Below are 24,922 nucleotides of genomic sequence, written 5' to 3'. Positions count from 1 at the left end.
AGGTCCTGCCATGTGCTGAAACTGTGCAACACAAGACAGTCTGGCCTGCTCGGCTGTTTTTTGTGTCCTACATCTGGTCATCTTTTGTATTGGTAGACATGGATCCCCTTTATATAGTGCTTTCTTGCTTCCAGGCACTGTGCTAAGTGCCTTGCATGCGTTTCCTAATTAAGTCCTCATAGCTACCTATGAGGTAGGTACTGTCACTATTCCCATTTCACAGATGAAGAAACTGAGGCACAGAGCTGGAACAACTCTCCCACGGCTGCTCAGCTGGTATTTGATGGAGCCTGGGATTCAAAGCAAGGCAGTCCCAGGAATCTGTTCCTCACCATTTGGCTATCTGTCTCCTTGAGTTAGAGAAGTATTCGTTAGACTTGAACGCACAAGTCAGTTACCCAGGGAGCTTGTTAAAAGGCAGAGTCTGAATCAGTAGGTGTGGAACAGGGCCTGTGATTTTGCATTTGTAACGAGCTCCCAGAAGGTGCCAGTGCTGCTGGTGTAGGTGGGGAGGGTCCTGCCCCTTAGCCCTCCGGTGTGTCTTATTACTCATCCGCTGCCTGCCTTCTCTGCTAAGGACTGGGAGCCATCTCCACTGCCTGGGGTGCTGGTCCCCACAGCCACCGCTGCATTTGAGAGTGACCCTGAGATCTCTGACGAGGACGTGCAAGGGGGTCTTCTGCGTTCCATGGATGCCGTCTCCCCCAGCAGCCACTCGGACGCGCAGACGCTGGCCATGATGCTGCAGGAGCAGCTGGATGCCATCAATGAGGAGATCAGGTCAGGGCAGGGGCGGCGGCCTGCGCGGTGCCTGGGCGGACGGGGCCCTCTGAGTGTGGGTGCTGCTGGCGAGTTCTGCATGGACGTTTGCTTGTCTTTCGGAGTGCCCCAGGCTTGGGGCCTGTGTGGGGCATCATCAGTCAGGCAAGATCCTGGCCCAGTACTGGACAGGGAGGGGCAGGGCCTCCAACTGACTTCTCAAGCTTCACTTTCCTTCCCAGAGCTTTGGGGGCTGTGTTCCTGAAGCTCCGGCAGCTGAACAGAATCACTAAGAGTGTAGCCCCCATGTACTGAAGCCAACTCCGAGTGAGGGCTTTATAAATGCTACCGTCAGTCATACCCGAGTCACTGGGGGAGACAGCATTATTTCCATTCTATAGAAAAGGAAGCAGCAACCAGAGAGATTATGTGATTTGCCCAAAGCAACGCAGTAAGTGGCAGAGCCAGGATTCAAACTTGGGTCTAAACTCAATCCACTGCGCCATGCCTCCTGTCCCTAAAGAGGCATCAAACAGAAACCAATGTCAGGGAAGGTTATCAGGACCTGCACTTTGCTCTGCCTTTATAGAGAGTTTCTTAGTGTTCGTGACAAACAGCCAGGGAAAAGCCAAACCAGAGAACATCAAAGATTTGCGGGGCCAGGCAGGCCATCTGGTTCAGTGATTTCCACACTTCTGGATTTCACAGACCAGCTAATAAGAAAATGCTACGCACGCACGCAAGCACGCACGCACGCGCGCAGAAGGGGACTAACCCATAGGACTGCCAACTTTCATTCTGTAAAATAAAACATTAAAGATAATTACCATTTCCTGTCGCAACCATTCTACAAAAGAAAGGACCTTTTAACATCCCTAAAATTGGAAAGATGTGCTCTCAGAGTAAAGGCAAGTTCTCCTAAAGGACAACTTCACGTCAGCGCGTGTGTGTGAGTGTGCGTACACACACTCGTCTCTGAGTGCCTTCCCCAAACACACAACACTATCACTGTTGTTCTAAATCTTCCATGGAACAGGGGAAACTCCATCAGGCGGCAGCATCAGTTAAAGGCCCTGTGTTTGGGAACCACTGACTTAGATCCCTCCTGACATTGAGTAGATTGGGGAACTGAGGCCAGAGAGAGCGGTCACCCCTGTACTTAGTAGTGGGTCAAGGATTCTGACTTCTAGGAAGGTTTATATTCCACTGACTAAATTGCCTCCTTTCCCAGCAACTGCTTTTGTTAAACTAGGAAGTTTTGTTGGAGTAGGCCAGCTAACAAGAAAGAGAGAAGGTTTTCTAAGCTGCAGTGGGATAGAACCAGCTCTGGCCACCAGGCCTTGTTTGTCCTGCCAGTGCCAGAAACAGCAGGGTGCAGCTGGGCATGCCTTCCGCCTGGGGCCACCCACCGGGTGGTGAACGCAGCCGTGCCCACACCTGCCTGCCTCCTGGCTCAGGGCCGGGTGGCCAAGCGTCCCGGGTGAGGAAGGAGGAGAAGTCTCACGTCTTACGGTGGCTTTTTCCTCTCGGTTCTCGTCCCCTAAACACACAACGTTACCACTGTTACTCTAACTTTTCTGCGGCTAGTGGTGATTCCCGGTTTTGCCCGCCTCCCAGGATGATCCAGGAGGAAAAGGAGTCCACGGAGCTCCGTGCCGAGGAGATTGAGACGCGAGTGACAAGTGGCAGCATGGAGGCCCTGAACCTGACCCAGCTGCGCAAGCGTGGCTCCATCCCCACCTCTCTGACTGCCCTGTCCCTGGCCAGCGCATCGCCTCCACTCAGCGGCCGCTCCACACTGAAGCTGACTTCCCGCAGCGCCGCCCAGGACCTGGACCGAATGGGGGTCATGACCCTGGTGAGAGTCTTGGGGCAGTTGATGAACAGCCCTGCCATCCCTGGGCTCTGCTTCCGGGTTGGCCGAGGGGAGCTGACAAAGCACAGCAGGGCTCACTCCCCGCTGGGCCCTGGCATCTTCTTGTCATGATGTGTGCAGACCCCGGCGCGTCAGGCCACCTACAGTGTCCTTCTGGGTTTGGAGAGGGCTGTGCAGTGTGCTCCTTACCCGCTCCCTTGGATAATGTTTAAGAAACACACCCAAAGCCCCCACCTCTTTCTCTTTTCCAGAGGTAGCCCTGATTTGCTTTTTCAGGCCGGCTTTTTTGTTTTCTGCTGTGATATTTCTCTCCAGGCCTGTGTGAGGCACTGACTTGTATCTCCTCATCCTAAAACCACTGGGCTCCCCTTGCGGGTAGACATCCGAGGGGTGAGTCCAAGCTCACCCTTCACTCTCTCTTCCAGCCCAGTGATTTAAGAAAGCATAGGAGGAAGCTGCTGGTGAGTCCTGCCTGATGACCCAGGTACTAAGGTTAATTCTCCCAGGCCCTTCCCTTTGGGCTTCTCCCCCTGGGCCCTTGAGTCTGAGCCTGAGCTCCGAGAGAGGCCGCAGGGCCTCCCCTCTGCACCTCTCCGTGATCCTCTGCCTGTCTGGGCGGGGGAGGCAGGCCCCAGATTGCTCCCTCTATCCCCTGACGGCCCCACTGTCTGTTCAGTCACCAGTGTCTCGGGAAGAGAACCGAGAGGATAAAGCCACCATAAAATGTGAGACTTCTCCTCCTTCCTCACCCAGGACGCTGCAGCTAGAGAAGCTTGGCCACCCAGCCCTGAGCCAGGAAGAAGGCAAGAGGTAAATGGACCAGACCCCACCTCGAGACTCTCTCCCCCCCGGTTTATCTTGTCCCTCTCTCTGCCTCTGAACAGGCTGCATCTCACCTGTCCCAGGTGTCCGAACATCCCACTTCTCTTTGAAACACCGTCAGGGAAGGACATTCCCCTTGTCTCCTTTGGTCACTTTGATCATACCCCTTACCCTCCCAACTCTGACACTTACTGCCAGTTCTTCCTGAAGTCTAACTCCCATCTATCCTGCTGTAATTTATATCTCTCTCTTCTCATTCCACCCTCTCCTGGCTGTCATCCTGTAGTGCTTTGGAGGATCCGGGCAGCAACCCCAGCAGCAGCAACAGCAGCCAGGACTCCTTGCACAAGGGCGCCAAGCGCAAGGGCATCAGATCCTCCATCGGCCGCCTGTTTGGGAAGAAGGAGAAGGGCAGGCTGACCCAGCTGAGCCGGGACGGAGCCGCGGGCCATGGTCTCTGTCCACTCCTAGTGCATGGGTGCGAGTAGGGGACAGAAGCTGGAGGGTGTCCTTGCATCCGGTCTTTTCTGCCTCCCTCCCAGGGACCGACAGGCAGAAGCCACAGGCACACAGATTTAAGCACTGGAGAAGCGGTTTTCTGTTAGAGCTATTTCATGGTGGGAAGGGCTGCGTCATGAGATGGTAGCTCCCGCCAGGGGAAGTGTCAGGCATCAGATGAATGGCTGATTTACTTAGGATGCTGAGGACTTCCTGTCTGGAGTATGAGGTTGGACCTCTGACGTTTCTTCCAATTTGGAGATTTTTCTGATGTACTGTGCTCAGGACCTTCTGGAGAAATTTCTTGGTTCTTTCTTTAGGAAAGTCAGTTCCACATTAGAACTTATCCATGATACATCTTGCTTCCAGGACTCAGAATCTCATGATGCCTAATTAGGGCTTTGTCGACACTGTATGTCGACAGGGTAGAATTATTACCACCTCCATGGTAACGTCAGGTTCTGGTGCGTGCCTGGCGTGTGGTAGGTGCACGACAAATGTTAGCTGTCTTCCTCTCCCTTCCCCTATTCCCTTTCCTTTCTTCCTTCCCTCCTTCCTCCTTCTCTTTGCCTCATCTCTTCAGTTATTTGTTCAACGTTTACTGAGTAGCTGCTACAGATAAGGCTCCGTCGTAGGTGTTGGAGCAGTGGTCCGCTCCTTCGAGGACCTCCGTTTCTAATGAAAAGGGAGATGAAAGGGATGGTCCCAAAGCATCGTCAAGATGACTGATGGGCCTGGGACACTCCCGGAGCTCAGAGGCCAGCCATGGAGCGGGCAGTGTGACAGGGGTGGCTTTCTCCGCTCGGCAGCACCTGGGCAGTAGCGTGAAGGCTAAGTAGGAGGAGGTGTGCGTAGGAGGGGAAGGGGAGCGGGGAGCTGAGAGAAGGCAGAGGAGGAGTCATGGGTGCTAGAGTTGTGTGTGCAGTTGAGACTATTCAGAGTGGAGAAGAAAGGGGGTGGGAGGAGCAGAAGAGGTGGCTTTAGCCCCTAGGCCAGGGCTCTTAAAGGTCTTGCAAAATGCATGGTGGAGCCGGCCACAGATGGGAGGGGGCAGGGCTGAGAAGGTCTGATCAGCGGAAGGGGCATTTTGTATGAAGCCTTATGATTGATTTCCTGTGGTCCCACACTACATGGGCATGTAACCCTGAGACAGCATTTCAGGTCGGTTTCTGGATCACTGGCAGCCACTGCCCTCTGTGCACTGTGGGTAGTGACTGGGACTTAAAAGAATCCTAAGATGCTGCTCCTATCATGCACTGTATAGGGTCCTGGCATCAGTTTGGGAGATCCTTAATAGAGGAGGCCAGAGCGTGCCTGTTTGCCCACCCGTAACCCAGGTCAGGATGATCCTGTCTGAGCCTTGTAGCCCACTCTGGCTCTGTGGTTTTCCTTTGCACCTTGGTTTGGAGGAGGGACAAGTTCTGTCTAGGATTCTGCTGCCATTAGGATGGAACAACTTGGGTGCATTTGGGCTGGAAAATATTTCCAGGGCTGAGTCTCCCAGGGGGAGACTCTCTGGGCTTGGGGTGACCCACTCGATGCCACTGCGGGACTCCCTGGATGCGGGGATATCAAGCAGAGGCTCCAGGAATAATGTGTGGTCCCATCAGGCGCTCTTGGGTTGTCGTGCCACGGGGCCTCCTGCTGGTCCGCTCCCCAGGCCTGGCCCAGGCCAAGGGAGGAGGAGCAAAAGGGCCGACAGGCCGTTTCTTCCCTTCCAGTTGTGCTGACAGACTCCGAGCTTGGTCTGCAGGAGCCCATGGTGCCTGCCAAGCTGGGAACCCAGGCAGAGAAGGACCGGCGGCTGCGGAAGAAGTGAGAGTCCAGCCCCGCACCCACTGTCTCTCCCCTGGACTGTCGTGGGGCTGAGCTCAGGCAGCTAGGTCCCAGCAAAACCCTTCCTGAACTGAGCTGGCCTGGTCTAAGTGAGCCCGGCAGGGGCTGGGAAGCTGTCCTTAGGATGACCCAAGGCGGGAGGAGGCCAGGGTGCTGTAGGACAGTGGCCGAGCACCGGGGGATCCCTGGCAGAGCAGACTGAGATGTCTGTGTATCAGGCCATGTGCAAACAAAAGTCAGAGCCCCTCACCTCTGGGAATGGAGAGTTGTTACTGCCTCATGTCTTGGTGTCACACTGCTTCAGGCATAGGGCAGAGGTGACAGTCCAGTGGTGGGGAGCAGGGGTAGAGGGATCCAGCTCCCATGGCCCCAGGGAGTTAGCGTGGTTGAGAAGGAAGGGAGGACCAGGGAGTCTGTTGTTCCTCTTCCTGCAAGACACCAGCTGCTTGAAGATGCCCGCAGAAAAGGAACGCCCTTCGCCCAGTGGGACGGCCCTACTGTGGTCTCGTGGCTGGAGGTAAACTAAGGCAAAAGGAGTCTAAGTCCTCTGGGGGGTCTGGTGGGAAGGACGTGTGGATTGGGGCAAGGACTCCTTGGGCAGAAGGGTGGTGGTCCCTAGAATTTTCCCAGTATGCTTCTCCTCTGCCAAGTGCACATGTGCCCTCCCGAGCATCGTAGCCACCCTCCAGGTACTTTGGAGGACAGAACTGATGCCACTTACTGATGCTTGTCAGGTAGGTAAGTCTGGCTAAGGAGAACTGATCAACACTGAGCCGTAAGACTTTTGCGGGCAGTTTCACTCTTCCTACATAGCTGCCCGCAGGAGCCAGTCACCCCTGCGATGTTGGTGAAATCCCTTCACCTTCCTAGGCCTCAGATTTTTCATCTGTAAAATGGAGAAAAGAGGCATTTGGTGATGCTCATCTCCACGTCTCTAAATTCCTCTGCTCTGCATTTGCTGTCCTGAGGCCACGCACGAGGCCTGCTCCTTGCCCCTCAGGACGGCCAGGCTCTTGGCAGTGGAGCCCAGAGGAAGGGGCGGGATTTACCGTGTGCCCCGTGTCTGCAGCTCTGGGTGGGGATGCCCGCCTGGTACGTGGCCGCCTGCCGGGCCAACGTCAAGAGCGGCGCCATCATGTCAGCCCTGTCGGACACGGAGATCCAGCGGGAGATCGGCATCAGCAACGCGCTGCACCGGCTCAAGCTCCGGCTGGCCATCCGGGAGATGGTGTCGCTGACCAGCCCCTCTGCCCCGCCCACCTCCAGGACTGTGAGTGGCCTCTCCCTCACCCAGGGCACTTCCAGAGCCCCAGAATAGTGTTTACAGAGTCTCACATGGATCTTTGGGAAGATGGTGGCATTGGGACCTGCCCCTTACTTCCCGTCCCCACAGAGAGCTCCATCTGGTCTCCAGGAGGAGGTAACACTGATGCTGGGAGGCTCCCAGCAGGCCGAGCTCCCTGCCTCCTGCATACCACCTCTCTGTTGCTACTCTGCCAATAATTCCAGATCTTTGGGCAGAGTTTCCAGGACAGGACTTCTGGGGTTTGTGTTGTGGCCAGACTGGAGGAAGCAGAGCGAGGAGGGCATTTGTAAATTCTGGTCCTCCAGCTTCTCCACGAGAGTGTAAACCACTCCATGGACCCCCACTGCTGAATGTAGTCCATCTCGGTGATTCGGGTCAGCCCTTAGGCCAGCTTCATACCACTCATTCGTATTGGTTCAGGAAACATTTGTTGAGTACTTCTGTGTGCCAGGCCCTGGACTGCGCAGAGCAGATACAGTGATGAAAGAGAGTTGCTCGAACGACACAGTATGCGGAGTTGTGGGCTGGGCCTGTGGGAGGACTCTGGGGAAGGGAGCTCTGTCCTGTCCTTGGGGCTCCCAGCTTGATGGGGATCCAGCTAGGTTTCCTCTCTGCCTACAGTCTTCTGGGAACGTCTGGGTCACCCACGAAGAGATGGAAACTCTGGCAACGTCCACTAAAACAGTGAGTTGGGCCGTGGGTCCTGGGCCTGGGGTCAGGCTGAAGACTTGCAGGAGGACGTGGGGAAGGTTGTGGGAAGTCACAGGGGGTTGCAGCTGATCTAGTATGTGGGCTAGGGGTCTGTTCTCAGGGTGGTGGGTTGGTGGGAAAGAAGTGAGACTGAGAACAGTTTGTGTGTAGGGGGCGGAGGAGGGTTCCATTCCAGGGGGTCGCACGCTCACCCTAGGCGACTGGTATATGCAGTGAAGAAGAGCAGGGCTTGGGGGCGTTTGGTCCTGCTGGAGGCCTGAAGCCACAGCATCCTTACCCTTGTGTTTGATCCTTGGTTGGAGGAACAGGGAGGGTTGGGGGAGCCTGGCACCTTGCCCGGCTCCCAGCCAAGTCTGGGGGTATGGAAGTGTGTTTTTGCCACACACACATTTGATCCCATCTGCTGCAAACACAGGCCTGTGCACCAGCCTCCTGTGCGTTCTTAACCATCCTAACAAGCTTTCCTTAGTCACCCATCCAGCTACTGGGGTGTCTGCTCCCTCTTGATGGGGCCTTGAGTGGAGGCTGCCCTGTTTCTTGACTTTGCCTGTTTCCCCCTGACACGCTGCACTCGTTTCTAGGACAGTGAGGAGGGCAGCTGGGCTCAGGTAAGACCCCCGGCTGCTTGTCCAGAAGCAGCTCTCGGCAGTTCGGGCAGTGTTCTCCCAGCAGGTCCGCTCCCCCGCAGGACTCTCCGAGCCCCAGTCTTTTAGGTCCCTCTTCACACGAAGAATCCCGGACATGAGTTCTCTCCTGCGGCTGAAGCCCCCCCTCCCTCCTCATTCCCCTTTAGCTGCTTGTGGTTTCTCACCAGGGCAGGTCAGGAGCTTGGGAGGGCTGCGCCCAGCATGCCTGCCTCTTGCCCTCAGTTTGACCCTCTTCCCAAGACTAACGAGACTCAGATTAGTACGAATCCTTCTTCCTCTGCCTGTCCCTCTTAGGGGTACCCCCAGTGAACTGGCTTTCATTCATTCACTTGGTGAGCAAGGTTTTATTGAGCAGCTAGTAGGTGTTAGGTCTTTCTAGGCTCGCTAGATACAGAAGTGAACAAACTAAGCCATCATGGGGCTTATATTCTAGGGGAGAGACAGTAAACAAATAAATTGACAACATGCCCATAGATAAAAGTGCCGTGAAGAAAAATGAAGGCCGGAGCAGCACTGCTGACTCTTACAGGGAGACTCCATCAACAGGAGACTGGCCAGACCGGGTGTATTGTGTTCTCACAGCAAAGCACTGTCCAGCAGAGGAAATGGATGACTCTTAGAAGTATAATGTTAAGTGAAAAATAAGTCTCCAAAGGTTTTTCTATTAAAACTAAAAACCAAGCAGATTTAATCATATATTGTGTAGAGAAATATTCATTGGTGATTGTAAGAACTGTAAAAAAAAAAATTTGTTTTTTCAATCAAGGTAATAATGATGGGCAGAAAACCCAGCATGGTGGTTACATCTAGAGGGGCAGAAGGCATAAAGTAGAGAGGAAGGGCATGAGGATGGATGGGACACTGGCTCACATGGATGGTGTCCAGAGCTGTCAGCTTCATTTTTATGCTTAATAATGAACATATGCTACATGTATTTTTATATGTATCAACTCTTTCATTCTAAAAGATAACAAAATAAATTTTTCCATTCTAAAAAAAAAATCAAGAAGGGTAAGGAAAGAGAGTGGTGGAGGGTTGCCATTAAAACTCTTTCTAGGATAGAGGGCCAGGGCAGGAGGCAGCATTACCGGGACCAGGCCTCTCAGAACCAGCCTGGGTTGGGGTGGTACATGCAGTATGTGGAGGGGGGGCGGCAGGAGGACTGGTGGGAGGGAGCAACACCCAAAGGACCTGGAGAATTTCTGGATAGACAGCTGAGCCTTAGAGAACTGGGTGCTGGCCATGCAGGCACAGGCCACCCATCCTTCTTTTTTTTTTTTTGTCTTAAGCCAAAACGAAACTCCCTTGTGGACTGTGTGAGGCCAGTTTCCCAAGTGAGACTGGCTTTCTTTGCCACTCTGCAGGTTTTCTGTAATGCAGCCTGTCCCCTGGGCTTAGCAGGCTTGAGGCTGACCAAGAGTTAGGAAGGCCAGTCTGTCTTCCAGCACCACAAATGCATTTCAGAGTCGACAGGAAGGATTTCCTGTTATCTGCTGCCTAGGTAGTCGCTTCTGTTCATTAGTGTAGATAATTGATAAGTGAGTGGAGATGTACCATTTCAAGATCTTAAAAAGTTCCATTTAAAATCCCCACCTCCCGCCTCTAATGAAAATAAGCTGGAATGGTACTGAACCTCCGTAGAGGTTGGGGTAATATTTCTCTCAACCAGAGATGCCAGCTGCCACCTGCTGGCACTGCCTTGCCCCCCAGCCTCCTCTGTCTTGTTCCCCAGACCCTGGCCTATGGGGACATGAACCACGAGTGGATTGGGAACGAGTGGCTGCCTAGCCTGGGGCTCCCCCAGTACCGCAGCTACTTCATGGAGTGCCTGGTGGATGCTCGCATGTTGGATCACCTCACCAAGAAGGACCTGCGGGTCCACCTGAAGATGGTGGACAGCTTCCACCGGTGAGCCGGGCTGAAACCCGGGGCCGCCTCCCAACATGGGTCTCCCCAACTCTGGGGGCCTGTCTCGAGGAATAGAGGGTGCCTCCATCTCCTTCCATGCCTGTTCTGGGTGGTAATAGATCTCCCTTTGGGGAAAGCCCAGTCTTTGTCTCCCCTGCAGTTTGAGGGGTTTGGTTTTCCTCTCATCTCCAACCCTTACGACATAAACAGTCATTTCTCCTTAGCGTCACTTGGAAAATCTTCCCCATTTCTTGTGATTGGACTTGCTGAATTCTCTACGTTTACCCTGAGAAGACTCACACTGAGCCCAGCATCTAGTTTAGATGTCTAAGAAAGAAAGGAATTAGACACCTCAAAGAAAATAAGGAAAGTTCTTTCTGGACCCCTGCCCTGCCAGCATCTCAGATCTGAGCCTCTCTTCTCCTTTTTGTTGCAGAGGTCTTCCATGCACAAGTGTCCGCAGTGGAGGTCCCAGACTGGCAGCCTGAGGGCAGAATTTGGCTCACAGATGTATTTTGTTTGGCCTACACAATTTTTTAAAAAAAATTATGACTTTAACTGCCAGTATTTAAACACTAGGGAATGTTGTGCAAAATTCTGGATGTCTGGCTTCTCTTGAAAAACAGAAAACTGTGGACACATCCTAGCATGGACACAACCAGCTGGAGGTCGAGCGGCAGCCCTCCTAAGACATAGGCCGTCTCCTGGCCCTCCCGCTCCCTCCGGCCTGCCTCCCTGTCTCGAAATACCCGCTTGACCCTAGCTGGCATTTGGGTTGGAGAGTAAGGTGGGTGGTGACAGTTCCAGGAGTTGATGGTTCTTCAGAAGTCCTTTTTAACATCCCAGCTTCGATCGCGCAGTCTCCTGTTGGAGCCTGGCCCTTTGCCTTGGGCGCTTGAGGTGACAGAGGGTGGCACTGGGAGTGTGTCAGGGCTCTGCCCATGTCCCTTGGTCTCTGCAACTCATAAAGCACAGAAAAGGTAAATTTGGAAGGGATCTAGTTAGCCTCTAGATTTTACGGGTTAGGAAACTGAGGCCTAGGATGCGGCAGCAGCCCAGGGCCACTCAGGGATGACAGCAGAAGGCCAGTCTCCTGACCCAAGTCTCATGCTCTGGAAGCCCCGGCTGTGTCCAGCCTCAGCACCGCCCCTCCCTCACCACTGGGGCTGAAAGGGAATCTTTTGTCTCGGTCAGTCTGGGAGGCTGCCGGGCCCAGCTGCACCTGTCCCCTCCTTGGTGATTGATAGGGCTGGGGAGAGAAAGGCTGCCCCTGCCGAGCCGAGATGTGCTGGGGGAGCCAGCGGGTCAGGGCGGCCCAGCCCCACCGAGCGTTACGGAGATCCTCTTCGTGACCATCTGCCCGGGCCCCAGGAGAGACTCTCGTCCTGTACCTGCGGTTGCAGATTCAGCTTTAAATCTTGGGTACTTCAAAGTTTATAAAGCATTTCCACATTCCTGACCTCAGTTATGTATATAACTGCTTTTACTCCACTTGATATTTCACAAGCACGTTTCTAGATCTTTAAGAAGTCTTTAAAATCATAACCTTTTAATGATGAGAAAAGGATATTTAAAAACTCTCCTTTCATAGACAGGATAAACAAGTCCAACAGAGATTGAATGTTACCCGGTCACTCAGCCAAGTGCTTACAGGATGGGGCCAACATCCTTCTTTCTTGAGACTTAACTCAGAGTTTTTTTTTTTTTTTTTTTCCTTAGACCATAGTGTTCTGTGGAGCAGGTTTCCATGAGAATCTCCTGTTTTGACAGGAGCACAAACACACACAATAATCAGCAACGTCCTCCTAAAAGGGGTACCGCTGCTGAGTGCCTGTGACGTTCCAGGAGCTGGCCTAGCCCTTTCATACACGATCACCTTTCATGTCACAGCAGCCCTGCAAGAGGCCTGTAAGCCCCTCTCGCCTGTGCTGAGTGCCGCTCAGCTGGGACGTGGCGCTGCTGGCAATCAGACCCAGGTGGATCTGTCTTTAAGGCCTTTCAGTTTTCATTACGCTATGCGACAGCTTTGAAAGTCATAGAAACTGGACTGGAAATTATAGTAAGTGAGACTGAAATTAGACAGGCGTTTCCAGTTAAGGGGTGTGTGGGCCTCTGCCCCCTCCAGTGGGCCAAGGCTTAAACCAGTGGACAGGGGCCTTGAGCCAGCAAAGAGTTCCTAGAAGTGGTATCTCTGAGCTACAAGAGATTGTTCTAGGCAGATGGGCTACGTGGGTAGACCGAAGGGGAGAGAAGGAGAAGTCAGCATAATTTTATCTCACAAAGCAATTACCTCAATGAGGGTCAAAAGCAGTTGGAGTTGAGAGGAACCTTCTTTTCTGTTCCTTCACTTTATAGATAACAAAACCCAGAGAGGCTGAATGACAGTAGTGTTCAAGTTAAGGAAGGACCACAGTGAAAGCTGCCCAAGATGGAATGAGCTGCCTCGGAGGTAGCGAGTTCCCGTCACCAGAGCTGTTCAAGCACAGGTGTTCATAATGCTCAGAAGGATGCTACAGAGGTGACTCCTGCATTAGGTGGGAGCTTGGGCTGATAGCCTGTGGGGTCCCTTCTAACCCACAGATTCTCTGGTTCTTGGCCTGGTACTGTTTAAAGTACTTTTAGTACTTTATGTGAATTATTTAATTCATTAATCATTTATGGCATTTACTGTGTGTCAGGCACCATTCTAGGGGTTTGAGATATGTCAGTGAACAAAACAAAGCTCCTTGCCCTCATGGAGCTGAAGCTGTAACTGAGAGAAACAGACAAGGAATTGTAAACATATACCATGTTAATAGATAAGCGGTAGGGAAAAAAAAATGAGACCAGTGTGAGGGGGATTGCGAATGTGGGCTGGGGGTGGTGCAGGTGATGTTGCAGTTTTAAATCAGGTGGACAGGGTAAGTACTGAACTGAACTTTTGAGCAAAAGCTTAAAGGCGACAAGGAGGTGAGCCATGGAGCAGACCTGGGGCGAGGTGGAGGGTTCCAGGCAGAGGTAACAGCCACTGCAGAGGCCCCACGACACAGGCTGAATGTGCCTGCCATGTTTGAAGAACTGCCGGGCTGTCAGTGTAGGGGCAGATCATGTGCCATAGTGTAGGCCGTTGTGAGGATGCTGAGCGAAATGGGGATACCAAAGAGTGTCTGTAGGGGTCTTTGTCACTCCAATGCCTAGGGAGGGACACGTTGCTTTCATTCAGAGAAATTTCCTTCGGTCCATCAGGCCCACGCCCTGGCTGAGAGGGAGGACTTGGGGTCGGCAGAGAGAGGGAAGTGGTCTTGGGTTAGATCATGTCTAAGCCCTGGCGCAAGGAGGAGGCAGAGCGGGCTGGGATGCTCTTTGTGCGGGAGGATGTAGGTCCTGACGTGCTGTGGCTGGTGCTGGATGTGGGGCAGATGGGGCGGGAATGTGGCCCCACTGAGGCTCTGGCTCGGGGTGGGGTGGGGGGCTGTGTGCCTGCAGAACCAGTCTTCAGTATGGGATCATGTGTCTGAAGAGGCTGAATTATGACCGGAAGGAGCTGGAGAAGAGGCGGGAGGAGAGCCAGCATGAGGTCAAGGGTAAGCTTGTCAGGCGCGGTGGGGCCCCTCTGAGAGCAGCCTTGAGGGGCAGGGGTCCGCCTCACTGATCCCTGCCTCGGGCTGAGTGGAGGGCGAAGAGGCATTCCGTGCCTCAGGGAAGCTCCAGATCTGAGAGGGAAGACAGCCCCAACCTTAGGGAGCAGGGAGCTCCTGGTCTGATGAGGGAGACTCAGTCTATGCCCCAAGGATGCCGCCATCTGGTGGAGAAGAAATAGCCCCTGCCGGGTCAGCAGCAGCACCCCCTCCCCCCACACCAGACCGTGGCCACCGGTGGGACAAATGCAATGAATCCCTTGAGGGTCGTGCTGTAGACTGGTGTGGGAAACTGCTCATGGAACTTGCTGATCTGCGTGAGGTTGGACAGGAAAGGGGGGCAAGTCTTAGAAGGGACCTTGAAGGTAGAAAATAAGGCGGCCATTCCCTGCTTGGGGGCAGGGGGTGGCCCGCGCAGGGGCTCTGGGGAGAAAGCCCACTGGCCTGACCCTGAGTCCTGCAGACTGGCAGGAATGGAGTGGTGTGGGCTGCTTCTCCAAGAGCCCAGGTGCCAGGGAGGATGGAAAGAAGACATGGAAAGTTGTGGGGGATTTTTAGGGGTGAGGTAAGAGCCAGAGAACAGGGTAGACTGGGGCTCTGGGTCCAGGAACCTCTATTTCTTTCCCTGGAGAGGCCTTGGCCAAACCTGTCTCTTTCTGCTCCTTTTTACCCCCACCCTCCAGATGTGCTGGTCTGGACCAATGATCAGGTGGTTCACTGGGTCCAGTCTATCGGGCTCCGGGACTACGCAGGAAACCTGCACGAGAGTGGTGTGCACGGTGCTCTGCTGGCCCTGGACGAGAACTTCGACCACAACACGTTGGCCCTGGTCCTCCAGATTCCCACACAGAATACCCAGGTGGGTGTCCCTGTCCTCTGTCTCAGTCTCAGTCTCTTCCTCTCCTCCACTCTCCTGCTCTCTCTCTCCCTCTGATAGGCATATGTTTGTGGATTTGTGGAAGGGTTGTTGGGGGAGCCTGTCCTAGAGGGGATCATAATGTCCTCAAACCTCCAAGTGGTCCCTGTGCATAACCCAGCCTCCTAGGAGACAAAGAGTCCTTCTCATTACAGAGCACACCCAGCACAGCACCCCGAACACTGTGTTAATCCCCACTTCCTCCCATCTTTGCAGCTGAGACTTTTTCTCAACCTGCTTTCCTGACCTGACTCTTCTTCGAGGTAAACTAGCCCTGGTGCCCAGAGGGACCAGAAAACCCATATCTCCTTTGTTTCCCACCCCAGGAATCTGCTCTTGGGTCCTCAGGCTTAAGAAAGCTAAATATACCAAACAGCACAGCCCAGAGCTTCTCCATGCCAGGGCTTTGTCTCCCAGTCAACAGCTCAAAATATCAGACATCTCCTTCCATTACATTTCATAGTTACTATGAAGCTGTCATCTAAGAATATATCTATTTCTCTTGAGCCTATTTATATGCTTGGCCTTTCTAACTTCCTGTGAGTAATGGACTGGAGAAGCACTACCTGCTGTACACAGCACTTCCTGATTTGATTTGTCTTAAATGTACCCCTGGCGGGCTCCCCCTGGGAGAGGAAAGGGCCCCATCCTAACTGCCTGTGATTTGGTGGGGACGTTTGTGTTTGACCAGTCCTCACCTCCTATGATCTCATAAACTCTGTGTTGCCGGGGGGCCCGCGCCTTTGTCCTGCAGACAGAGTGGTCTTAATTCTTTGCAGCCTTTCCTCATATAGACTTGTCTGTGTGCCCTGATCTTTTTAGCTGCCCTTGTCTGGACTGTTCGCAGCTGTCAGATCTTTTTGAAATTCAGCCACCAGAGCTGCACAAGTTATTCTGGGAGCAGACGAGTTTTTGCTTGTGCGAGGGTAGGGCTGGGTTGTCTCGTAATTCTGGGTGTCGTGTTGGCCTCTCGGGGGTCAGTGTGTCCTACAGGCTCTTTGCAGTGACCCTCCCAACCAGCCAGAATGGGCAGCATGGGTTCCCCTCGTTCTTTAGGGGGAGCTGAGATTCTGCCCCCGCCGATGCAGTTTTTCTGTGCCCACCTCCAACCCCACTGGCTGCTTTCCCGCCCACTCACACAGCGTTGTGAAATGTGCCTGACGTTTGTAAATGTCATATTCGCCTTTCACACCCAGAGGAGCCGTGTCACCTGGATGCTTGAAACTCAGCTCTGCTTCTCCGTGCTAATCACTTACGAAAATGTTGTATTCCCAATACCGACAAAGACTGTCCTCAAAGCATTCTGTGGTTAATATTTTCCGCCCAAGAACTGGGCTTGTTTTTCTCTCATTTCCTGTCTCTAAATACGCCCAGCTTTTGTGGACAGCAGTACGGTCTGTAAACAGTAGCAGGGCTACGGCTTTGTTGTTTTCTGATCTTTCTTATTTTTCTGACCCATTCATTTAGCTTAGCTCTTAGGGGAAGTAGGATCTGACCCTATATGGAATATTTCATTAAAAATGGTTAAAGGTAGCTGGTGGTGTGGGGAGGGTACAGCTCAGCGGTAGAGCGCATGCGTAGCGTGCACAAGGTCCTGGGTTCGATCCCCTGTACCTCCATTAATTAATTAATTAACCTAATTACCTGCCCCCCCCCCAATTTCAAACCTTTATTTCTGACATTTCTCATATCTCCTAATGAGTTAAATTCCTGGGAGGCCTAGAGAAGGCCTTTATGTCCCACTCAGCCTAAGGGCCACCAATATCCGTGACTGAGCAGTCTTCCTAAGTTAAATTCTTGACGTGGAACCTTATAAAATACATTTATGTAATCGAGATAAGTTAAATACTCGTTATCCATGATCTGCATGCTAATCTACATCTCCATAAAGGTGGTAAGGCATGATTTTTTCCCTTACAGACAAATTGTGGGTTTTTTTCCCCCTGCTAGGTGAACCCTGTCCATCCGTGTCTTCTGTGTTCCTACTTTTTATTTTATTTATTTATTTATTTAAAATTTTATTTTATTGAGTTATAGTCAGTTTACAATGTGTCAGTTTCCAGTGTAGGGCACAATTTTTCAGTTATACATCAACATACACATATTCATTGTTGCATACTTTTTCAACATGAGCCACCACAAGATCTTGTATATATTTCCCTGTGCCGTACAGTATAATCTTGTTTATCTATTCTATATATATACCCGTCAGTGTCTACAAATTTTGAACTCCCAGTGTGTTCCTACTTTTTAAAAAATTATAGTTTTCTAATTTGCTCCGTGTGAAAAAAATCCTAAGGTTTGACTTCTAAGAGGACACCGAGGTTAGCTTGAAGGAGCAGCAGCAGGGCTGATGGGTTAAATGCACCAAAAACCCCAGCTCTGCCCTGGGACCCCCCTAGGAAACAGGTGGAAGATGGCATTAGAGGTCATTAATCATAGCCCCTCTGTCCCCTCCCTCTCTTATTCTGTGGACTCCAGGCACGCCAGGTCATGGAGAGAGAATTCAACAACCTGCTGGCCTTGGGCACAGACCGGAAGCTGGATGATGTGAGTGCTTGGCTGTGAATTAGGGACTTTGGGGATTTGGTTGGTTGGTTCATTGGAGTTGATGAGTTCTGGTTTCCCTGGGCTGATGATTGGTGGGGTGGCCTAAGGGAGAGGATCCGTAGAGGATGGGGAGGACCTCAGGGGACTGGGGAGGCAGGGCCAGGCCAGGCCATGGGTGTGGACAGGTCTCTGAAACTCCTTCCTTGCACAAAAGCTGGGGCTCCTATGCATGGCATCTCTAGCATCTTCCAACTCTCTGCCCCAAACCTCTTCACCACACAGGATCAGAGGTTCCCCCCAAAGGCCATGTCTTTGGGATCATACCTTTTTCTTTACTTCTTGGACTCGATCTCTTCAGTTCTATCAGCGCAGCATGTCTCCATCTGTTCCTGAAGTTTTCAACCCACCCAATCATGGGGTTGTTTGGAGGCAGATGCTATTCTGAGGTCACTGAGTGACAGGTTTGCTCACGGGTTCCTCAGTGCGGTCTGAAACAACTCAACACACTGCTCACTAGGCTTCTAGCATCCCAGCTTCCTCTCCAGTTTTACTCTTATGTCGACTTTTACACCACGTAAAGGTTTTCCTCTCCACCTGCACTGGTCACTGACGAAACAGTCCCTTCACTGGGCTTCATCAGGCCTCCGCCTTGAGTTTTGTTTGGACGATGTCTGGGAAGACTCTGATCATCTGGCTATAAGTCCCCCGTTTGAAATGCCTCCTAAAACATACGTGTCTCCTGAGGGGACAGCCCCCTCCTCAGCCCCTGCCCCGTCTCCCCCCAGCTCACTTCCCTGTCACCAGCCTGTCAGGACCGACTTAGCTGCCGTGGCTCCAAACAAGTTAAAGAAAAGAGAGCAGACTGTTCATTTTTAGCCTCTCCATCTTCAGTTAGATCTGTTCCTGAGCCCCATCTTCTGTGCAGCTTCCCTTTCTTTGCACCTTTCCCCACACTGAGGCCTCTGCTTAGCCCTCCGGTCCTCCCTGTGGGACATCACTAGTGTTACCTGCTTATCAGTTAGTCCCTTCTTAGGTGGGTTTGACAGGGCTACAGCCCACCTCTGTGGAATGGCTACTCCGTACTCAGTAGACAGGACACACTCAGGGACACGCAGAATTTGTAGAGGGGTGATTTCTTCACGGAGACACCTTGAAATCTGGAGTGTGTTATTTATGTATACATACACATATATTTCAAACATATTATACACACATATTATGTGTGTGTGTGTTCCTGTCAAGGAGGTAAACTTCCATGTCCCACCAGGTGGTCCCACTCTGAGATCTGAATCTTCCCAGTGCCCCTGCGATGTGGACCCTCCTGCTTATCCCCCACACACCTTGGATCTGAGCTTTCTTCGCTGTATCTTTCCCATCTATCTTAGAGTGGTGCTTTCTAATTTATAAAACTCTTGATTCCTTCAGTCCTTACAAAAATATTCTCTACATGCCTGCTCTGGGCCAGGCATTGGGCAAGGCATGGTAATGCAGTGATGACAGATTTCTTCCTTTATGCTAACAGTCATCATGGGAGTCAGGTTATTAACCCATCTTACAGATGAGAGATTGAAGCTCAAGGACATAACTTACCTGCTGTCACAGGCTGATACATGGCAGAGCAAGACTGGAGCAAAAGTATATCTGATTTCTGTGTTCTCCCTACATCCCGCTGCCTCCTAAAAGTGGAGCTAGCTGGCCTGTGAGGCTTCAGACCTTGGGGTGGAGTTATTGAGTAGGTGACGTCATCTTGGCAGCTCAGTGGGATTTCCAGGATGCAGCCAAGTATGGGGCTGGAGAGGACTGATTCTTTAAAAGGAAGCTTAAAGCAGAAAGTCAGGTCCTAGGAATAAGGTGAGACTGCGTGGTTGGGGTGGAGCACAGAGGGGAGGCTGGAGTTTCTGGGGACTGCCTCCTGTCCAGCCATCCAGCACATCACCAGCAGCCTTGAGCTGCCTCTTGCAACTGTTCCCTTTGCCAGTTCTGGTTCTCAGTTTCCCCTCTCAATCTTCAAGGCCCTGGAGGGCTATATCCAGTTCTCTCCCACATGGAGAGCAAGCCTCGAGGGAAATGAGGAGATGGGAAACAGAAAGATCATCTATTAGAGGACAGGGGAGGAAAAGAGAAACAATCCTTAGGGTTGGCTGAAGATGGAAATGGAGAGAGATGGGGGTGGGGAGAGAGAGAGAGAGATTGAGAACACATGCAGAAGAGAAAGGTCCCTAGACTAGGTTAAGGATAGGATCATAAGGAAGACAGAGATGATGAGGGAATTTCCTGATACACTCAGGGATGGGACACCTGCTTAGGGAGCCACCTGCCATCCATTCACTTAACAAATACTTACTGAGAGCCCGTGGCGTTCCCAGGCACTACTCAAGGGCAGGGGATATGTTAGTTGGAACAAAAAAGATTATGATCCCTGTCCCATGAAGCATAGAATTTGAAAGGGGATGGGGGTCCAGAGAGGGGGAGAAAAAAGGGAGAGGGGGAGAAAAAAGGAAGAGGGAGAAATGGATGAAATAATCCTGTAAGTACATGTAAAAATGCTACGGCAGAGATACATGATGCTAAGAACTGATAGAGGCATTTGGGGTTTTTTTTGGGGGGATGGTAATTAGGTTTATTTGTTTATTTATTTTAATGGAGGCACTGGGGATTGAACCCAGGACCTCCTGCATGCTAAGCATGTGCTCCACCACTGAGCTCTACCCCACCCCCCATGGGGACATTTGGCCTACTAAGGGCACAAGCAGCAAACCCCAGCGGGGCTGGGAGGGGTTGCCGAGGAGAAGTGGTGGGTTGGTGTCTCTCCTTCCTGCTGGTAGCCCCCTACCTGCGCCAGTTTCCAAGAACACAGGGGTGGAGGGAGATTAGGCATAGCTGCCAAGAAGAGTGGATGTGGGCTCTGAAGAGAAGGGTGGGAGGCCCATGCGGAGCGGCATCCTGTAGGGTTATGGCTCTGGGTGCCCTTTGGCACATATTGTTATTTTGGACACTTAGCTGGCATGGGTGAAGGGGCAGGTGGCGGGGGGCTCCTTTGGGGGAGCATTCCTCTGATTGGCCATCTGCCTGACCCATTGCTGTCAATCTTCTCACCTGATCCTGTCAGAGATAGGAGCCTGAGAAATAGGTAGGGCAGATGAGGTAATTCCCGTTTTACATTTACAGACAAGGAAACTAAAGCTCAGAGAGGTCCCTTAACCTGCTCAGGTCACACAACTAGTGTAAATGGAAGCCAGGTCTTCTGACTCCTGACCCAGTGCTCTTCCCCGCAGACCGGGGCTGCAGCCATACTGAGGCCCCAGAAGGGCAGGAAGGAGTGAATGGAGGCGGGCTGGTGACTACTTCCCATGCATGAGGCTGGGAAGAGGAATGCTTTAAAGGTCAATGGGCATCCGAAGCCCAGTTTGAGATGGCTGGGGTGGGCAGGGAAGCCGAGTCCAACTGCAGGATGCCAGATTGGGGTGGGGGGAGGGGGTGGCGCGCGCGGAGGAGGGGTGAGGTATAGCTCAAGTGGTAGAGCGCATGCTTAGCATGCAGGAGGTCTTGGGTTCAATCCCCAGTACCACCTCTAAAAATAAATAAACCTAGTTACCCCCCCCAAGATAAAAAACAAGTAATACAATAATAAATAAATAAAATAGTTTTTTAAAAAGCCAGATCCAAACAGAGGGGACCCCACCCAGCCTAGAGTCAGGGAATTTAAGAGTGACAAGGACTCCCCAGAGTCATCCCCGGAGTCATCCACTTCGCCCCATTCATCTGCCGGAAAGGATTTCCAAAGGGAAAGGTACTCTAGAATCATCAGCCATTGACCGCCCTCACCCAGGCAGGGAGTGAGGGTGGCAATTCCAACCCGGCCCTGGGCCTCTGCGTTGTCCCCACGGTGCAGGGGGAGGACAAGGTGTTCCGACGCGCGCCCTCCTGGAGGAAGCGCTTCCGGCCACGGGACCACCACGGGGGCGGCGGCGTGCTCGGCGCCTCGGCCGAGACCCTCCCAGCGGGCTTCCGCGTGTCCACCCTGGGGCCCTTGCAGCCGCCACCGGCCGCGCCGAAGAAGATCATGCCTGAAGGTGAGTGCCAGGCTGGCTGGGCCTGGGGCCTGTCCTGGCAGCCCGGGGAGGGCCGGCGGAGGAGCCGGGGCGGGCGCTGGCGCTCGGGGCGAGGCCGATGCGGCGCTGACAGCTCCAGGCGGGCCCCACGTGTGCTGCGCACTAACCCGCCGCTCTGTGTTCTCCCGCGGCTGCCGACCCCCCCAGCCGGGACGGCGGGGGCGCAGAGACTGGAGACCTCCACGGTTCGGACCTACTCCTGCTGACCCCCCTCCCTCCCATCCCGGGTCTGACGGGGGGTGTGCCCGTGGCTCGGGGTAAGTGGGCCAGGACGGCCCTCTGCCCGCGCACGGCCTCTCCGCGCACCTGCCCCTGGCCCCTGGTCCCCACCCCGGGCCCTGCCGCTCCAGCCCTGCTCGCGTGCGCTGCGCGGCTTGCCCGGTCCTGCTGCTTTCTGGCCTTGGGCGCTTCACGCTTGCACGCACGCCCCGGATACCTTGCAGCCTGTCTCCCGGGGACTCACTCCCAACTCACCACTCAGTGCCTTTCTCTCTTTCTTTCTTAGCTCACTCGCACTATCTCTACGGACACATGCTCTCCGCCTTCCGGGACTAGCCACAGCCCCCAAGGCCGGCTTCCACCTGCTTGGTTTCCCAGGCTCTGATAGCCCTGACCCCTCCTGCTCGGTTCCCTTCCTCCTACGGCTCCTACTCTCATCTGTGACTTTCCAGTCGCCCTGAATCTCAGAATATACTTGTCCACCCCCTCGGCATCGCACTAGCCCAAGTACAGCGTGTGTCCATGTTAAGTCTCTTGTGGATGTGGCTGGATCTCCTGGTGTTGTGGAGACAACCAGGTTGTCCATGCTTGTGGGCCTGGGGGAGGGAGAGGAAGCCAGCCCAAGACGGATGGACTCCAGCCTCCTCCTTCTGCATTTGGACTGCAGCCTCCACCAGAGACCAGGACATGGTGCCAAGGGCGGGGGGTGGCCCTTCCAAGAAGAAAAGGCACTTGAGGCTGCCTTGCTTGGGTTGTTTGGCCTTCCAGTTTCTGTCCACCTCCTTTGGTACTAGACGGTCCACACCTGATTTTTGGCACCCCCAGCATTTCCCCTCCCCCAGCTCACCTGCGCAGCTGCTGCTCCTCCCTCACCTCCAGGGCCTTCCTGGGGGCTTGGAAGGGCTGCAGAAGGCCCCATTCTTCCTCAGGACTATGAGGCTGGCAGGGGGAAGGCTAAGGTGGAGATTCTAAGGCCCTAGTTGAAGGTGAATCCCCAACACCAAGTGTAAGGATAGGGAAGCTCTCGGCCCTCCCGCCCAGTGGGAGGTGCAGCAGGCCAGCTGGAGAGCGAGCCAATGGCCTGGGTGACCTTAAGCCCAGATGGCGGTGGGAACGCACCCTGCCCCAACCGGAGGGGGAAGCCGCTGCTGGGCTTGGGGGAGGGGGGGATTGTGTGGCTCTTGGCTCTGGGGCAGAACAGAGCTAACCATGCCCTGCCAGCAGTGCTCTCAGTATCCCTGCCCTTTCTGCTCCCCCTGCCCCACTTCTTTGATAATTCCAGCCCTGTAGGAACATACCTGATGGGTGGGTTGAGTATACATTGACCTTAAAATCTGATTTGGGAAAAGGGTAATCTGAGGCTACTTTCCCCTGATCTCCTGGGAAGAAAATAAAGCTTCCCCTTTCGTGACTCATGACCCAGGTCCAGGAAATCGAGTGTTGGTGAAAGCTGTCATTCTGCTTGTCCCCAGACCACCACCCCTTGTTCAGGGCTCTTTAGGTGTGCAGGCACGGCCTCGTCCAGAAATTCCTGAGACCTGCCCGGCTTCAGCTGCTTCCCCCAGCGGCTTGGTGGCCTCCGGACCTGAGGGATACAGGTTCTGGTTTGGTAGGAATGTCACTTCCAAGAAATCCGCCTTCCTCACCCACTTACTCATTCTGCCAAGGTGCCTGGAAGTGTTTGGGACCCAAGTTCAGGGTGAGTTGATACAACCCAGGGCTTCATCTAAGCGAGAGGAGAGGAACAGTGCATGGGCCAGTGCGTGCCATCCAGCAGGTGGCTGAGCAGCTCGTTTGCGAGCTGATGACTTGGGTTCTGAGCCGGGGCTAGGCCAGCAGGTGGGATGCTGGGGTCAGAGCACCCTGTCCAGAAGGAGTGATGGAGCCTGGGGCAGTGCCAGGCTTAGAGTCTTATGCTACTTTTCAGTAGAGGAGAGGTCCACCAGTGCTGGAGCTGGGTGGGCTCCCATGGGTGTGGGCAAGGCAGCTGCCCTTGCCCTCAGTGTTCCCTGCCCTTCCTGCCTGCCAGGTGCTGGGAGTGGAGCTGGAGGAATTCTTGAGCAGAAAACAAGTTGGACAGAGAGAAAGGGCCCCTATCCCTGGGTAATGAATGTTAAGATCATGGAGAAACCCAGAGTCCTAAGATTGGTGAAGCTGGAGACTGCAAGGCTGTCTGACCCTTCAGGGAGCTCTGAGCTACCTAAGTGGGAAGGTCTACAGCTTAATCCTGTCATGACTGATCATGTCATAAGGCAGCAGCTGGCAGGACCCAGGTCTGTTCGGGGCATCTTGGGACGTTTTGCAGGGAGGTGATGAAGAAGAGAAACCTTCTGCATACATCGATGGAAAGCTCTTGTCTTGGTGTATCCCTCGCCTCACGGTCAATATATATTTTTAGTTGGAGAGTCACCAGTGACCCACACCCCCCTCACCAGCCTCCTGTATCTTGTCAGGTCCCTTCTCAGTACTGTACTGGCTCAGTGCATCAGGAGAGGGCGTGTGGGTGTGTGTGAGTGTGGGTGTGTACATACCAATAAACAACCTGGTTTTAAGACAACATACAAATGGGTTTGCTTTTTTTTTTTTTTAAACTTTGACACATCCAGCTTATTCCACGGTCCTGAGGGCTGCGGGCCTCTGGGAGGTAGTCAGGAACGACTTGTAGTCAGTGACCTTCTGTTTACTTACATAACCGTGGGACTGCGAGGTTAACGTGTGGCTTAATTGTGCCAAGGGAGTAGGGGAAAAGGAGGAGTGAGGAGCCCTGACTGCTGGGCGGGCTCAGTTTATTTCTTCTACTAACGTGCTTTTCTCTCCTCAAAGCCTTTCATGCTGATGCCAGAGTTACTGCTCCCAAGCGCCCTCTGGCCACATCACTGCTGTTCACACTGGTGGCAGCTCCCCACTGCCTCTGGGTCTGAGGTCCGGCTCCTTAGTGTACTGTAAGAGGCGCTGTTCCAGTGCCATCGCCTCCTCCCAGCAGCCTCGAGCTCAGCTAGCTCCAGAATGTCGTGTCTGCCCAGTTCCGTCACCAGAAGGCAGCGCGAGTTCTGCTTTCCTTGCCTTTGCAGCTGTGAATCTTCTAGACCCACTTCAGGCATTGTCTGGGAGGCACTGCCTGACCCGCCTCCAGCAGAACTAGATA

At 53.3% G+C, this 24,922-nt stretch overlaps 1 protein-coding gene across 6 annotated transcripts in view; it reads left to right on the top strand.

The window, feature by feature from the left end:
* PPFIA4 (PTPRF interacting protein alpha 4) overlaps positions 1-24,329 on the top strand; it is a 48,640-nt gene extending 24,311 nt beyond the window's left edge. For 2 of the 6 annotated variants that reach the window (XM_064477056.1, XM_064477054.1), the window contains exons 15-30: positions 578-780; positions 2,377-2,617; positions 3,061-3,096; positions 3,312-3,445; positions 3,744-3,910; positions 5,677-5,770; positions 6,227-6,308; positions 6,861-7,061; positions 7,719-7,781; positions 8,390-8,416; positions 10,188-10,363; positions 13,829-13,926; positions 14,664-14,839; positions 17,378-17,446; positions 21,339-21,519; positions 22,064-24,329. In XM_064477056.1, coding sequence (XP_064333126.1) covers positions 578-780; positions 2,377-2,617; positions 3,061-3,096; positions 3,312-3,445; positions 3,744-3,910; positions 5,677-5,770; positions 6,227-6,308; positions 6,861-7,061; positions 7,719-7,781; positions 8,390-8,416; positions 10,188-10,363; positions 13,829-13,926; positions 14,664-14,839; positions 17,378-17,446; positions 21,339-21,519; positions 22,064-22,113 — 1,998 coding nt within the window. In that variant the 3' untranslated portion in view covers positions 22,114-24,329. Of the gene's footprint in view, positions 1-577; positions 781-2,376; positions 2,618-3,060; positions 3,097-3,311; positions 3,446-3,743; positions 3,911-5,676; positions 5,771-6,226; positions 6,309-6,860; positions 7,062-7,718; positions 7,782-8,389; positions 10,071-10,187; positions 10,364-12,718; positions 13,798-13,828; positions 13,927-14,663; positions 14,840-17,377; positions 17,447-21,338; positions 21,520-22,063 lie in introns of those variants that run through there. The other 4 variants (XM_064477057.1, XM_064477055.1, XM_064477058.1 and 1 more) reach the window with 3 other exon arrangements.
* Positions 24,330-24,922: the final 593 nt, after the last annotated feature.

Source organism: Camelus dromedarius, chromosome 21 (assembly GCF_036321535.1).
Source record: "Camelus dromedarius isolate mCamDro1 chromosome 21, mCamDro1.pat, whole genome shotgun sequence".
In the NCBI taxonomy this organism is placed as follows: Eukaryota; Metazoa; Chordata; class Mammalia; order Artiodactyla; family Camelidae; genus Camelus; species Camelus dromedarius.
Note: the sequence above shows the minus strand (reverse complement) of the source record. Positions and strands in the feature narration are given on the sequence as shown.